Source organism: Chiloscyllium punctatum, chromosome 4 (genome assembly GCF_047496795.1).
Source record: "Chiloscyllium punctatum isolate Juve2018m chromosome 4, sChiPun1.3, whole genome shotgun sequence".
NCBI classification, from domain to species: Eukaryota; Metazoa; Chordata; class Chondrichthyes; order Orectolobiformes; family Hemiscylliidae; genus Chiloscyllium; species Chiloscyllium punctatum.
In genome coordinates this window covers 76,106,504-76,122,966 of record NC_092742.1, presented here as the reverse complement: position 1 = coordinate 76,122,966, position 16,463 = coordinate 76,106,504, and the positions used below count along the sequence as shown (strand labels likewise).

At 39.7% G+C, this 16,463-nt stretch overlaps 1 protein-coding gene across 4 annotated transcripts in view; it reads left to right on the top strand.

Annotated features, from left to right (window-relative positions):
- fmn1 (formin 1) overlaps nucleotides 1–16,463 on the top strand; it is a 373,616-nt gene that overhangs the window by 169,425 nt on the left and 187,728 nt on the right. For all 4 annotated transcript variants that reach the window (XM_072569057.1, XM_072569058.1, XM_072569056.1 and 1 more), the window contains one exon: nucleotides 9,476–9,626. In XM_072569057.1, the coding sequence (XP_072425158.1) occupies nucleotides 9,476–9,626 (151 nt within the window). The remainder of the gene's footprint in view (nucleotides 1–9,475; nucleotides 9,627–16,463) is intronic.

Sequence of the window (16,463 nt, the reverse complement as noted above, 5' to 3'; positions counted from 1 at the left end):
CTTTCGTAGCGAAACAGCATAGACAGCAATATATTATTTGCTTTCTTTGTCCAAATATAGAGGAGGTGGGACATTTGAGTTCTGACTGGGGGGCACAATATTAGCTTTGCTGGGAATAAAAAAGAAATATTGTACTGCGGGATGCTGTAAAAGTCATAGTATCATACAGCATGTAAACAGACCCTTCGATCCAACTAGTCCATGCCAACCATGTTCCCATACTAAACTAGTCCCACTTGCTAATCTTAAATAAAAACTTGGTGCTGCAAGTACTCATCAGGTCAACAATATTTGTGGAGAAAAAGAAAGCGAGAGACAGAATCTCTCTCCACAGATGCTGCTAGACCTGCATTTTTGGTTTTATTCCTTGGATGCGGTTGAACAATTGTGAGAGTAAAGGATAAGGGACCAAGGTAAATACTTCCTGCTGTCTCACTGATAACTCATGGACTGGTTTAGCTGCACAAATATTAGGACATTGTAGAGGGATCCTAGGGGAGTCGTAATAACACACGTTTCATAAATGTGAATTGGCTATAACGTGATTGACGAATTGTGGACACTGTTTGCATAACGCAAGCTTTATACTGAACGGATATAGTGATGTTCTAGAGAGTGATTTTTTTAAAGCACGAGGTTGCAGAGGAAGGCAATCATTGCGTTATACCAGCCATCCTTACCTGTAACTGCACCATAGTTAAATGGTTAGCAAAATACTTCTTGGGCAACTTCTTCTTTGCTGGAAACTTACAATTGAGTAAAATTTCAAAGTTTGTGAGAAGATTTGTAGCTCAGGTGCTCGTTGTTGTGGTTCTGTTCGCCGAGCTGGGAATTTGTGTTGCAGACGTTTCGTCCCCTGTCTAGGTGACATCCTCAGTGCTTGGGAGCCTCCTGTGAAGCACTTCTGTGATCTTTCCTCCGGCATTTGTAGTGGTTTGAATCTGTCACTTCCGGTTGTCAGTTCCAGCTGTCCGTTGCAGTGGCCAGTATATTGGGTCCAGGTCGATGTGCTTATTGATTGAATCTATGGATGAGTGCCATGCCTCTAGGAATTCCCTGGCTGTTCTCTGTTTGGCTTGTCCTATAATAGTAGTGTTGTCCCAGTCGAATTCATGTTGCTTGTCATCTGCGTGTGTGGCTACTAAGGATAGCTGGTCGTGTTGTTTCGTGGCTAATTAGTGTTCATGGATGCTGATAGTTAGCTGTCTTCCTGTTTGTCCTATGTAGTGTTTTGTACAGTCCTTGCATGAAAAAATCCCATGCAAGGACTGCACAAAACACTACATAGAACAAACAGGAAGACAGCTAACGATCCGCATCCATGAACACCAACTAGCCACGAAACAACACGACCAGCTATCCTTAGTAGCCACACACGCAGATGACAAGCAACATGAATTCAACTGGGACAACACTACTATTATAGGACAAGCCAAACAGAGAACAACCAGGGAATTCCTAGAAGTGTGGCATTCATCCACAGATTCAATCAATAAGCACATCGACCTGGACCCAATATACTGGCCACTGCAACGGACAGCTGGAACTGGCAACCGGAAACGGCAGATTCAAACCACTACAAATGCCAGAGGAAAGATCACAGAAGTGCTTCACAGGAGGCTTCCAAGCACTGAGGATGTCACCTAGACAGGGGACGAAACGTCTGCAACACAAATTCCCAGCTCGGCAAACAGAACCACAACAATTGAGTAAAATACAATGGAATATAATTGGAATGGTTTAGATGTCTGTTCAGTTATTCATAGATCCTATACCCTTCAAAAGTTACTTTAAAAAGTACTTGTGTGAAATGTTAAGTTGATAATCTGATTTTCATGAAGAGTAAGCTATTAATCACTGCTGAGCGGCTTAAGGATCCTCTGTGTTGGTCTGAAATTAGATAAGCTACAAAGTAAGAGAGTTTTAGTTTAGCTGATTAGTAAATTGCTGCCTTTTTATTCTAAATTAATCACAATGTGCCAACAGCAGGAGATGCAGATGCTGAAGCAGTTATTATATTTGAGTGTATAATGATCCCACCCAATCCTCCCAACTTTTACGAACATGACATGCATTTTTTAAACTTAATTTTCCTGTGTCAGCATCTCAGTACAGAGTTTAATAATTTTAGGTGTGTATACCAGTGTAATTTGGGTACAATTTGTACAGAACATACCACAGTACAATTCTTCCCTTTCAACAAAAAGTTCTTCTCAGTTCAAAAATGGTTACATAAGTTCAATACTAAGGAATAGATTATATGAACTAATATTTGGTGTCATTTGTATTCAATAAAATTTGAAGATAGTCAATACTTTTAAGGTCTGATCTCTACATAATGTAATCTCATCTAGATATGCAAATTGCAACCGTTAACAGCAAAGAAGATTGATTTATTAAGTGGGAAAATAGCTGTATCCTGCCTGAGGAGTTTAGAAAGACAATTTTGCATTCAGTCTATCATTAGTCCACTGAAGGTGTAGTCACTGATTGCATACCTTCCAATGGGCATTTAATAATTGAACTTATGATGCAACATTAACATTTTAGATGAAAGACAATTCGATCAACTACAATATAGAAACTGCTGTCATAGAGATGTACAGCATGGAAACAGACCCTTCGATCCAACCCGTCCATGCCGACTAGATATCCCAACCCAATCTAGTCCCACCTGCCAGCGCCCGGCTCATATCCCTCCAAACCCTTCCTATTCATATACCCATCCAAATGCCTCTTAAATATTGCAATAGTGCCAGCCTCCACCTCATCCTCTGGCAGCTTATTCCATACATGTACCGCCCTCTGCGTGAAAAAGTTTCCCCTTAGGTCTCTTTTATATCTTTCCCCTCTCACCCTAAACCTATGCCCTGTAGTTCTGGACTCCCCAATCCCAGGGAAAAGACTTTGCCTGTTTATCCTATTCATGCCCCTCATAATTTTGTAAATCTCTATAAGGTCACCCCTCAGCCTCCAACGCTCCAGGGAAAACAGCCCCAGCCTGTTCAGCCTCTCCCTATAGCTCAAATCCTCCAACCCTGGCAACATACTTGTAAATCTTTTCTGAACCTTTTCAAGTTTCACAACATCTTTCCAATAGGAAAGAGACCAGAAGTCTTTGTCATGAGTTTACATCATTATCTGTAATACACAGCAGACCACTTAAAATACACTTCTTCAAGGATAGTATATTTTAAAAATATAAAAACAAATTACTGCGGATGCTGGAATCTGAAACCAAAAGAGAAAATGCTGGAAAATCTCAGCAGGTCTCGCAGCATCTGTCAGGAGAGAAAAGAGCTGACGTTTCGAGTCTAACTGAACCTTTTTGAAAATATGTCCTGTTTCACTTTAAACAAAAAGTCTTTTATCTTATTTATTTGGAAGCCAGGATTTTATCCTAGTTTGGTTACCACAAAACTTATACTAATCTTGCTATTAGCATATTAACAGGTGCCAGAAGCATGAGTTACGTATGGGAATTTTGAAGAAAGAAACATTTAATGCTATTGCAACATATATTAATGGCAAAAAATGTGTTTAGCAATTGCTATATGGTTGGAGCTCCCCTAATCACAAAATAACCACTGGATGGTATAACAAAATGTATAGCCCAAGGTCCAAGTCACAAAAGGACCCTGGACTGTAAGATTAAACTACTTAACAAATAATTACAATTTATAAACCTCAGCTAGCTAAAATAGATTCTGCCAATACAGTAGGTGCATTCACATATATTTGGTATGTTTTTGCTATGAACTTAATGAATAGCTAATAATATTGACCATTATTTTAATCTGTTTGGGAAGAGATAGTTTGCTTTGTTCATGCTGACAAATATTTCCAACAAATATGATGCTAAGTTGAATTATTTTGCTTTTTTTTTGTTTCATACAAAATTTGGATTGCAAAGATTCTGGTCAGCACTAATGTTTGTGAGAAAGGCAGAGAAATTAGGCCATGCCTGTTCTTGCCTGATTCATGTTTTAGTTTGCCTCCAGTCTTGGTTGCATTCTACTTAAAATAATCCATATGATTTTCTGTGGTTTACCACAGGATTGCTTTTCTCTTAATATGCCTTAAAGACATGTTACCTCAGGTCGCCCGACACTGCTTTAGCCCACCCAGCCCTCCCTCCTCCACTTCTGGATCCGCACTCAAGATGTATCCATGGCTCCACAGGCACCAGTCTGCATTAGAGCAGGAAACCTCACCCTGAACTTAGGTTTCTCACTGAGGCAAGAATGGAGTTCAGCAACAGTTACTATCCAGCACTTGCACTCACAGCCTTACAGATCTTTATGACCTTTGTAAATTGAATGAATGCATGATGACAGGCTTGTTGCCAACTATCAGTTCATCCTATACATCAGTAAGTGACCTTGCAATAGGCAGCTGGGTTGTGTTAAAATGATTTGTTTTCTAAATTCTTTTCAAGATGCCAAAGTGTTAGCGGATTCAGTTGAAACACCAATCCCGATGTGTGTTTTGACAGAGTTTGAGCTTATATGGAAACAATGAAAGATATTTCAGTGCTTTGTAGTGGACAGCCAGAAACATGTAGCCTGTTAGCAGATAACAATGTGCAGTATGCCCAATGTGGTATCTAAATATGCACATGTAATAGGAGTGCACTGTAGCTGTTATATTCGTGTTGATCAGTTTTCACACCTGAGGTTACTATACAAGTGTTGCCTTTGATTTCCAGCATCTGCAAGGTATCTTGTATTCTGTGAGATGGCAATCTGGTAACTAAAATCAATATTCCCAACTAACAAAATAAATATCATTTTATTTACATGCTATACTTCGATGTAAGTGTGATGGATTTACTTATGTTTGTCATTCTTCTCTTATTCATTCATGAATGTGGACATCACTCAAGCCAGCACTTATGGTCCATCCCTAATTACCCAGAGAGCAGTTTAGAGTCAGTCACATTGCTGTGAGAGTCACATGTCAGAGACGAGGTAAAAGTGGCAGTTTGCTTCCCCGAAGGATGAGGTGGGTTTTTCCAACAATCAACAAGTTTCATAGTCATCATTAGACTCTTAGTTCCAGTTTTGTTACTGAATTCAAATTCCACTAACTGCTATGGCAAGATTTAACCTAGGTCCCAGGACATTGCCTGGGTCTCTGGATTAATAGTTCAGCGATAATACCACTAGGCTGCCACCTCCCTGTTGTGCTGCAACAAATGCTGAATTTCCAAATGCAATTTTGATACAGGTTGAAAATTAACTAGCCACAAATGGAGTCTCAAACATTTCAATGCCACCATCTCAGAGATGTGGAAGATGCTAGCAAAAGCAGTCACTGTATTTACTTGCATAATAGTTGAGTTTTTCAGACCAAATTTTCCATCAAAAAGGAGGTGTTGACTTATAGACCAGTAATATTTGCAATGGGTTGAAAATGTTTTGTGCCAGGACTGATGGAATATGTGTGACTTAATTGCTGCCATTTTGGAGCATCCCATCCCATCCTATTCCTTGAGACTATCCCCTGCTCACCATTTACTTGGCTGGCTCTCCCACTCACTAACTCTCTGCCAGACTCTTGCCAATTTCCTGTCCAACATTCACTGCATTGTTTCATATACCAATAGCCATAAGGTGAATTAAGTAGCAAAAGATCTTCTGAGACCTACAAGAGTTTTTTTTGAAAATTATAGCTTAACACAAACATTAGCTTCCATCTTTCCCATCTGGGCCTTTTGCTTGTCCTGAAGTTAGCCCCACTGGGGAGGAACTGAACTCTTAAATACAAAGTAATGAATATTACCTGCTCGCAGTTAAATTTGGAGTTGTTCTGTTTTAGACTTGAGCCTTAAAGGAACCTGGCTTTCTAATGCTAGCATACTTCCCCGACTGACTCAGTCATCTATCTCTTTGATTCTCTTTCTCATGTCTCATCTTGCTGATTTCCTTCTCTGACTCTATGGTGGGTTAGGCCAGGAAGTTGCAAATGAAAAAATTGGGTGGGTATGCAGGAAGTGAGTGAGAGTTGGTGAGGGGGGAACTAGGTGATCTCGGGAAATGTTGAGATTGTGGGTTAGTTGAGTGTTTGAAATTTTTGGCCAAAATTCAGGAGTCAACTTATACACAACCTTAACTATTACTATAACACTGTGCTAATAACTGCTTCAAAAATGAGTTTGATAATTATCTGAGTAGAATCAGAGAGTCATAGAGATATACAGCATGGAAACAGACCCTTCGGTCCAATCCATCCATGCTGACCAGAAAACCGAACCCAATCTAGTCCCTCCTGCCAGCACCCGGCCGATATCCCTCCAAACCCTTCCTATTCATATACCCATCCAGATGCCTCTTAAATGTTGCAATTGTACCAGCCTCCACCACTTCCTCTGGCAACTCATTCCATACATTTACCACACTCTGTGTGAAAAAGTTGTCCCTTAGGTCTCTTTTATATCTTTTCCCCCCTCGCCCTAAACCTATGCCCTTTAGTTCTGGACTCCCCGACCCCAGGGAAAAGACTTTGCCTATTTACCCTATTCATGCCCCTCCATAATTTTGTAAACCTCTATAAGGTCACCCCTCAGCCTCCAACGCTCCAGGGAAAACAGCCCCAGCCTGTTCTGCCCCTCCCTATAGCTCAAATCCTCCAGCCCTGGCAACATCCTTGTAAACCTTTTCTGAACTCTTTCAAGTTTCACAACATCTTTCCAATAAGAAGGAGACCAGAATTGCATGCAAAATTCCAATAGTGGCCTAACCAATGTCCTGTACAGCCGCAACATGACCTCCCAACTCCTGTACTCAATACTGTGACCAAGAAAAGAAAGCATACCAAACGCCTTCTTCACTATCCTATCTAGCTGTGACTCCACTTTCAAGGAGCTATGAACCTGTACTCCAAGGTCTCTTTGTTCAGCAACACTCCCTAGGACCTTGCCATTAAGTGTATAAGTCCTGCTAAGGTTTGCTTTCCCAAAATGCAGCACCTCGCATTTATCTGAATTAAACTCCATCTGCCACTTCTCAGCTTATTGGCCCATCTGGTTAAGATCCTATTGTCACCCTCTTTGCTGTCCACTACACCTCAAATTTTGGTATCATCTGCAAAATTCGAGGTGTAGTGGACAGCAGATGAGTAACAATGTTGATTTGATAAATATCTGATTAAACAATGAAATTGGAAGTTAGGTAAAAAAAAATGGAAAAATGTTCCAAGATTCCAGATCCTGTTGGAGCTGGAGGATAAGGTAGAGCTGATGGATTAGCATGGGGTGCAGCAAATGAGGATTAATTAGTGAGGATGTATGAGCTCATAACTATTCTGAAAAATTATTGATTTTTCTTTCAGATCGTACCTATAGACTAAAAACCATTCATTTGGAAAGAAGTAGATTAAAGTTGATCTTCAAAGGATTAGTTAATTGTCAATTGGAAAGACTAGGCTCAATGTTGTTGAAACAATTTTTTACATTCTGAGGGGAGAGGGATATCAGAAGGCTGATTTTCAGAGAAGACCCCTCCACCTCCACCCCAATGACCCACCTGTGCTGCCATTTGCACACAGATTGAGGAAATTGGAGGGTTCCCCAACCCTGAATTACTGTTCAGGAAACTGGTTTCCTTTCTTGCTCGCTAACTGGGGAGGTGGCAACTTGAGGCCCTTAGCTGGCAGTTTATTGATCAACTTAACTGCTGTTATGTTGAGAAAGTTGCACATGAGTCTTCACTGCCATATTTATTAATGAAGTGGAAAGAACAGATAAATATTTCTCTGGGGCCAAGTCACTCCATTATTTCTCCTTTTAACCATTTTCCTCACGACCTCCAGGAGGGGAAAAAGACTTTCCTGGTACTTATTATGATCTGGGTTAAACTGCACATTTTAATTCTCATTGATATGTAATTGACAGGTGACTCTGGGCTCAGTCCCTTTTAATCTTAATATTTTTGATCGGACTTTGTGCACTATTTGATCGTCTTTCATTCTGATTTCTTTCTCTCTCTCTCTCTCTCTCACATAATCAGAGTTGTGATTGCATAGTTATGTGGTGACAGAAGTTGGCACTATGTCCTCTGCTTCAATACTAGTGCTGAATTTCTTTTCAAATTGCTCAAGCAACACTGTTTTTAGGCAGTTTTCCCCAATTCTCAAAATTGCAGTCCTCCTCAGCCTGACCTCGTAAAAGAAGCTACAAAAACAGAAGTTGCTGGAAAAAAACAGTAGGTCTAGCAGCGTCTATGAAGAAAAATCAGCATTAATGTTTCAGGTCCGGTGTCCTTTCCTCAGTTCTGAAATGTTAATTCTGTTTTTTTTCTTCACAGACGCTGCCAGACCTGCTGAGCTTTTCCAGCAACTTCTTGTTTTGTTCCTGAATTACAACATCTGCAGTTCTTTCAGTTTTTATTTTGTAAAAGAAGTTCACTGTCTTAAACATCAGCAACTCTTGTATTTCTCTTGGTTATTATTATTATACATATTTACAGACATTTTCCCTTTAAAATGCAATCTGTCCTTAACTTGTGATAAAATTCTCCTCTGTTGAGCTTTTCAGAATTAGAGAGGTATTTCTGTCCTGTTGCTTGACAAGTTTAAATCTGTATAAAAACCGAAAGCACTGCAGATGCTGTTAATCAGAAACAAAAACAACAGTTGCTGGGAAAGCGCAGCAGGTCTGGCAGCATCTGTGGTGAGAAATCAGAGCTAACGTTTCAGGTCGAGTGAGGAAAGGTTACTCAAATCGAAATGCTAAGTTTGATTTCTCTGCACAGATGCTGCCAGACCTGCTGAGCTATTCCAGCCATTTCTGTTTTTGAAGTTTAAATTTATGTTCTGCAAAGCAAAATTAAAAATAGCCAAGCATTGCCTCTTTGTAGGTAACTGGGGAGGGCAGAGGGCACAATCCCTGAATGATGGAACCCCCCCTTCAATATTGAGTGTCATTTCCATGGAACTTGCAAGTTGCATAATACTGTTGGCATTTAAGAGTGATACCTCTGGGAAGTAACAGCAGCCTATAGGGAAACAGGCAGGATGCACATAGGGTGGAGTGTGATCAAACTGGGAAGGTGTCAAACATGTTTTGAGCTTCTCTTCTAAATATATAAAGGGTTGATTTGTTTCAAGCAAGAGTACTGCTTGTTTGTGTTTTGAGCTTAACGTTTATGGTGGGCGAAGCAATTACAAAAGATGAGTGTGTTATTCCTGACTCTTGTGTTGGAAGCCTTTGGGGCTGTTTCACCCATGAGAAAATGGTGATGCTTCACTGTTTATCCAATTTATTGAAATTGCTGCAAGGTTCCTCCATTACGTGTTTCTTGACAAACCTAAAGCACAGATTATTTACAGATTTTGTGCTGCTGCTCAAAAATTATTTGATTTAGACTTTAAATTATGTTTACAAATCTTTGTGTTGAATCAATATGACAACCTTCTAGGTTAGTTGCTGTGGAAATGCAATGGCTGAAGTTATGAATTATCTTATAATTTTCAGAGATGGCAATATCTCAACCATCTGGGAATCACTGGAAGAACCTCATATCCAAGATGCTGAAGAATTTGAAGAACTCTTCTCCAAACCAGCAGTGAAAGAAGTGAAGAAGCCTTTGTCAGACAGCTACCAGAAGACAAATAAGACAAAAAAGGTTAGATTTAATTCAATGTTGAATATATTTATTACCAGGTATAGAATAAATTTTACCGTGGATTTTTGCCTACAGAAACTGTAGGATATCTTCAAATTAAACTATGCTAGACAACAGTCGACATTTTAAAATTGTACAGGATAATCTTCACGATTCTAGTGTGTGATAATAGATCTCACCACATTACTCTCAGTTTCTAGCTTAATATTGCACAGTGAGATTTTACCTCTGAGCATTTTAATATTTAAATGTACATTTTTGGGTGAAATTTCACATTACTTGCTGTTGTTACATTAGTCTATAGAACTCTTGGTCACATGGGAGTACTGCTAAGTATCAGTATATCAGAAATTAGATGCAGGAAATAAATGCCATTTTACTCTGTTTGAATAGTGTATGTTACTTCCTCCCCCAGCTCAGAAGATTAACCTCTACTGAGCCATTGTAGATTTTACATTTCCTCACACCCTGTGATCTCCCTTATGTCAATAAAAACAAATATATGCAAATTTGATTTTATTTTTATTACAGGCCTATGTTCTCTAGAAACCAGTTTAAAATGAGTGAATTAATTTCAAAAAAATAATTTGACAGCTTGCGGAGAAATGAAGAGGTCAACATTTTGGCTGGATGTTAGACCTAACTTGATTGCTAAATATATTTTTCTTACTCTTTTGATTTGTAAACAAATACAAGTAATTGTACTTAATGCTTGTGTTAGAGAAATCTGGATTATATACACCAAGTGATTTGTGCTTCTGTTGGCTATAATGGGATTTTAAAGTAAAAGCCAAGAAAAATCCCTTATCTTTGTGTAGTTAATGTATTGGACAGCTCACCATCTTGTATTCTGTGTAAGTGAATAGGAAATTCTGGTCCAACTGCAAATTTCGATTCACTTTTAAACAAAGACAAAAGTAGCAATGTTTTAACGACCCACAATTACAGTTCAGTAACATCTGCACTTTTAAAAAGGTTGTGATTTTGAAGTATAAAGAGGAGTATTGCATTGCATGTAGGATTTCATTAAATAAATCAAAGGCAGCATTTTATGTTCAGCAGATGTAACTAATTCAGTGCATAAGGTTTTAAATTTGATCAAGATGAATCTTATTGTCTCATCTTGGATTGTGATGATATGACTGTAAGTTGACTTCAATTCAAATGCAGATGAGTAAGGGTAGAAGTTACGTAGAATCAGGAGAGCAGGAACGATGAAGTGGAATGAAAATCTGTCCATTGTGGTCCACAGTTGACCTCAATTTAACCAAGAACGAGGGCATAATTTAAACATTTGGGACCAGTATCAACATTTTAAATGTTATATATAGGCCATTATGTACTGTGACAGAGGTGCACATCAGAGTGGGTGACATCCAGATTGGACTAGATATGAAAAACAATCTAATTTGGCTGTTTAATTCTTCTGATATCTTTACACAGATCCAGCTGGAGCCCCATAGCTCAAATACAGAGTTATACAGCTGGCAGTTGCACATTTTTGAAAGACTAAAGACCATGGACAGATTTTTTGGAGGAATTCACATCCTAAGTAAACACTGTTTGTCAATCTCATGAGGCTTCGTCTTGTATGCTGTTATCAGGAAATTGAAGGAGCACCATAGGGAACTCAAGGAGCACTCAATAAGAGACACAGTAGCACCTACTATGAAATGTCTGACTTTGATTCCTTTATGTCATGCCCAAAATAGGAGAAGTGCACTGTCTCCCTCTAAATCCTCTACTCCAGTGGTCACAACACAAATTTAAACACTTCACCCAGCTACCAAAATATTCACTGATATACTTTATCTATTTAGAATTTAAAAATCATCAACAAAGTTCCTCTAATAAGTAACAAAATTATTAATTTTATTATGAAAGTGAGACTTGCTTTGCAAAGATATTAAGCTAATTTACAGAGTTTTAAAGATGGAAATGTCTCTATCCACCCTCTTAAATTGTTATTCAGACAAATAGGAAAATGGATTTCTCTGTAGAAAGTCATTGTGAGAAAAGTGAATAGTTTAACCAATAATTGTTAGTTCATGAAGACAAAACAGTAAGGGCATGGAATGTTCAAAAGGCTATTGGACTGGTGTTCTGGCATGTGTGGACATGTCATTGGACAATTAGAGTTGGCTTTCCGATCCCACTGAAATGACTTGACTGAAACTCCAGGTTTAACCCCACCCCAAAGAGGAGGATAAGCAAGTGCAGATATGTCTTGTACTAAGAACAGTACAGTATGATGAATGTGATAGAACAAGGGAGAAGTAAACCGAGGCAATTTCTAGATTGAGTCTCCCGATGTCTGGTTAATTAGCGCTGATCTATTAGAAAGGTTCAGCACCATACTTTCACATCTATATAATAGAACAAGGGAATTTAATAAGGCTGCTCACAGAATTTAAAGGAGACCGTAGAAAGAAACCAGGGTGTACCACTTTTGCCAAACATGATGTGGATGTAGGAGAATCCGCTCCTGTAAAACAGCATCCTTATTATTTAGGCCAGGGAAAGTGGCCCAAGATGAAAGCACAAATGCAAACCCACCGAATTGAAGTCGGTCAAAGAAACTGGTATTCTGCAGTTGTATTAGTGCCTAAGGCTGATAATTCAATCTGGGGTATCAATCAAATAATTTACTTCAAACCTTTTAATTCCTCCATATGGGCCACTGAACCATCCTGCCTATGATTCATCAAGTGAATTTTTGGGTCTTGATGTGTTTGTCTGCCCATTCCTTCGTGATTGTTAAGAAATATTCTCAGTTGTCTCTGAGCTACTTGGCAGCTTCCCTGACCCGTTCCCATAACTTGGACATAAAATCTTGCTTTTTCAGGGGATCTTTTATCTCACATCCATAAACTAATCCAGAAAGGCTGAAACCGGTGGATTCATTTGGTGAATGTAAGCTGACAAGCAGCAAAGAAAGCGCTTTGTTCAAATCATGTGGTTATTCACAACAGTATTCCCTGATCAATAACTTTGAAGGCTGAATGGTACTGTTCTCAAGTCACTTTCCCTGGATTAAATGATAAGGATGCTGTTTTGTAGGAGAGGATTCTTCTACATCCACATCATATTTGGCAAAGGTTGTCCACTTATGGGCAGCACGGTGGTTCACTGGTTCGCACTGCTGCCTCACAGCGCCAGGGACCCACGTTAGATTCCTGCCTTGGGCAACTGTCTGTGTGGAATTTGAACTCATGTTTGCATGAGTTTTCTCCGGGTGCTTTGGTTTCCTCCCACAATCCAGAGATGTGCAGGTCAGGTGAATTGGCCATGCTAAATTGCCCATATTGTTAGGTGCATTAGTCAGGTGTAAATATAGGGTAGGGGAATGGGTCTGGGTGGGTTACACTTTGGAGGGTCAGTTTGGACTAGTTGGGCCAAATGGCCTGTTTCTATACTCTAAGGAATCTAATCTGTAGCTGGTATGCTAAAGATTTTAATTGTGTCTTACTCAGATTACTTGTGGCTTCTTGAACGATTTTAGACATATGAAGGGCTTTTGCCCGAAACGTCGATTTCGAAGCTACTTGGATGCTGCCTGAACTGATGTGCTCTTCTAGCACCACTAATCCAGAATCTGGTTTCCAGCATCTGCAGTCATTGTTTTTACCATATTGGTAATCCATGCTGAGTGATGAAGTGAGTTAGTTTATCTACCACCACCTTAGCAGTAATTATTCTCAAAGGAATGACACCTGGCAAGGATGTATTGGTGTCCCACGTTTGTTTTCAGTAAAGCTTCACGCAGTCTATTAACGCCTCACTAAATAGTTCCCTGAAAACTACTATGGAAGTTGTTCGTAGATTGTGCTGCACATACCTGGCCATCTATGGCACGTCTTTCACTACTGCACCACATTGAAATCCTTGCCCAATGGAAGTGTTGAATCTCACATGTTTGGGTCTTCCAGGTTCCTACATGTCCTGCCAACAGAATTATATGAACTTGCCTTAATATTTCTTGATAACATTTGGGCAGCACCATTATCTGGTGAGCCATTGCCTACAGGTCTGTGAGGATGTCTCCACTTGCTCTTCACATCCCTTTTGCAGAACTCCTTTGCTTTCAGTTTCAGTTTGAGCTAAATCTGGTATTTAGTGGATCAGCTAGCTGAGCCTTGACAAGAGGCTTAGTGAACTTCTCTTCAGGTTTATCCAAATTCCTGAAGAATGGTTCAGACAGCCAAATATCTGCCAATTGTGCCAATTTGTCTTTGGCCTGACTTGGCCTTTCTGTGACCAGGAGAGATGCTACTGCCTTGAAATTTTAGGCCGATGATGGTTGCAATTTCAGCCCTTGTCTTTTGCGTAAAGTGCTGAACTCCCACAACATTGAGGTTGGAACCTTCACTGAGCCTTTTCTCCTGTTAATTGTTTAACTGTTTGCCACTGATCACAATTGGATGTGACAGAACTGCAAGGTCTGAGAGTGGTGGCATTGCATAGCTCTATTTATCGCATGCTGCTCCCATGGTTTGACATGCCATTAGTCTTGTGTTGTGTCTACAACAGGTTGACACCTTATTTTTAGATATGCTTAGGTATGCCCTCCTGCACTCATCTTTGAAAATGGATTGAACTGATGACTTGACAGTAATTGTAGGTTGGGGATTTTCTGGGACACAAGTTTACATACGTGGTTAAATACAATTCTGCAGGAGTGCCTCATTAATGCCCAGTTTTCAAATACTGGATCTGTTCAGAATTTATCCTACTGTAGCACAATGATAGTGCCACATAACACAATGTGAAGATTCTCACTGTGAAGATGATAAGCACTGTGCGATGACTGCTCCTATCAGTACTGGCAGGGACATATGCATTAATGACAGATATATTGGTGAAGGTGAGGGTGAGTAGGATTTTTTCTCTTCTTGGCTCCCACAGCACACTGATGTCATCATATTTCTTGTTGTTTAACACAAGTGGCTCTTCTCTTAAGAATGGTGGTTAATCTTCTACCATTACTAGTTAGATAGGCCCTTAAATATAGAAAGGAGGATTGAGGGCTCTTGTGTAGAGTGACAGTGTCCCTACTTTGGTGCCAGGAGTTTAAATCCTATGTTTAAATCCCACTCCAGAAGTATATCATAACATCTCTGAACAGGTTGATTAACAATAACTGGGAAGGAGGGTTGGTGGCAACAATCTAGCCCAACCACAATTTATGAAGCCCCATACGTTAGAAGGGAAGATTTTGTAGGATGTCCAGCTAGGGGGTCATCCGGTTGCATTCCTTTTGGATGTTTCTGAAGCAGTTTGATACAGCTTATTGTCTTGCTAGGCCACTTCAGTGGGGATTATAAGAATCGAGCACATTACTGTTGGTCTGGAATCATTGGCCAGATCAGGTGGTTTTCCTTCCCGAAAGGTTAGTAGGAATGTTTTTGACAACAGTGCTTCATGATCATCACTAGTGATATAAACTTTTAATTCCAGATTTATTAGTTAACTTTTAGTTCAACCAGCCTTCATGGTGGAATTTGAACTCTTGTCCCTAGACACTAGCCTGGATTACTAATTTCGTGACATTACCATAATGCCATTTCCTCTTCTGAGCAGTGCAGCTTTCCCTATCCAGTTCTAACTACTGTCTATAACAAAATAGCATATGAAAGTATATTTAATGTTATAACAGTTTGAGTATCCACTTATTCTTTCCACCCAATGGACATATATTTCTGCCTTACTAGACCTTGATTGCAGAAAGAAGTTAGTTAGTTGAAGTTAGCTGCAGATACTTCACACAAAGAAAATGCTTTCGAGACTTGTCTCGAAGCGGCTTGTTTCTCAGTATGAAGCACTGCTGGCTTTAGTCTGCTGTTGGGCTGCCTGCTTCCACCGACCTGGTGGTACAGAAAGGAAAGTTACCGATGTATGTTGCCCCTAATAACGTTAGTGTCCAACAGAATTTCATCATTATTTTGTTTTAGTCCTAATTTGGTGGCCCCATTAATGAGCAGGTTGGCAGGTCTGAGGACAACTTGAAGGCCCTGGAAGACAGAAATCATTATGACAAAGAAGCTATGACTAATGTTGCTTTTCAGTTTTCATTCATTCCATTGAATCTGGAGCTGTAGTCTACATTTCAGAAGAGGTGAACAGACAGGCTGATCTCAAGAAGCCTCCTAAGACCTTGGGATTCCAGTCAAGTTGCTATTTAGTTCATTGCTTTCCACAGGGAAGGTCAAATACCTGTGATAATCCCAGATACCAGAAGGAACAGCTGCACACTTGAGAGACACACCAGTTAGTTGTGATACAGCCTTGAAAATTAACTTCAGACTTACTGAGTTAATGCCTGGACCAGAGGGAACAAGCATCACTGGTGGTAAATTAGAGAGGGGGTTCAAAGCAGAGGTTGATATGTATGCATGTTTTGAGATGAAATGTCTGCAATTTATCATTAGGTTTGTCCTTTCTTCTTCCTTTTTTCCCTTCCTCAATTTTAATCTTAGAAATGACTAGGGAGAGAAACAATGACACAGCTCCTCCTCCTCCTTCATTTGCTTTTCTTTCACCACCTTCTTCCAATGTCTACCACATCATCATAGGTATGATTGGGCTGCAGGAAGAAAAAGTAGATAGATAAGTGACAAATAATTTCTTGGGGTTATTGAGATTAACTGGGAAGGAGGGTTGGTGGCAACGGTCTAGCCCAACCACAATTTATGAAGCTCCATATGTTAGAAAGAAAGATTTTGTAGGGTGTCCAGTCAGGGGGGGGGTCATCCAGTTTCATTCCTTTTGGATATTTTTGAAGCTGTTTCCTCCAACTTATTGTCTTGCAAGGCCATTTCAGACAAAGAGGTAGTTGGA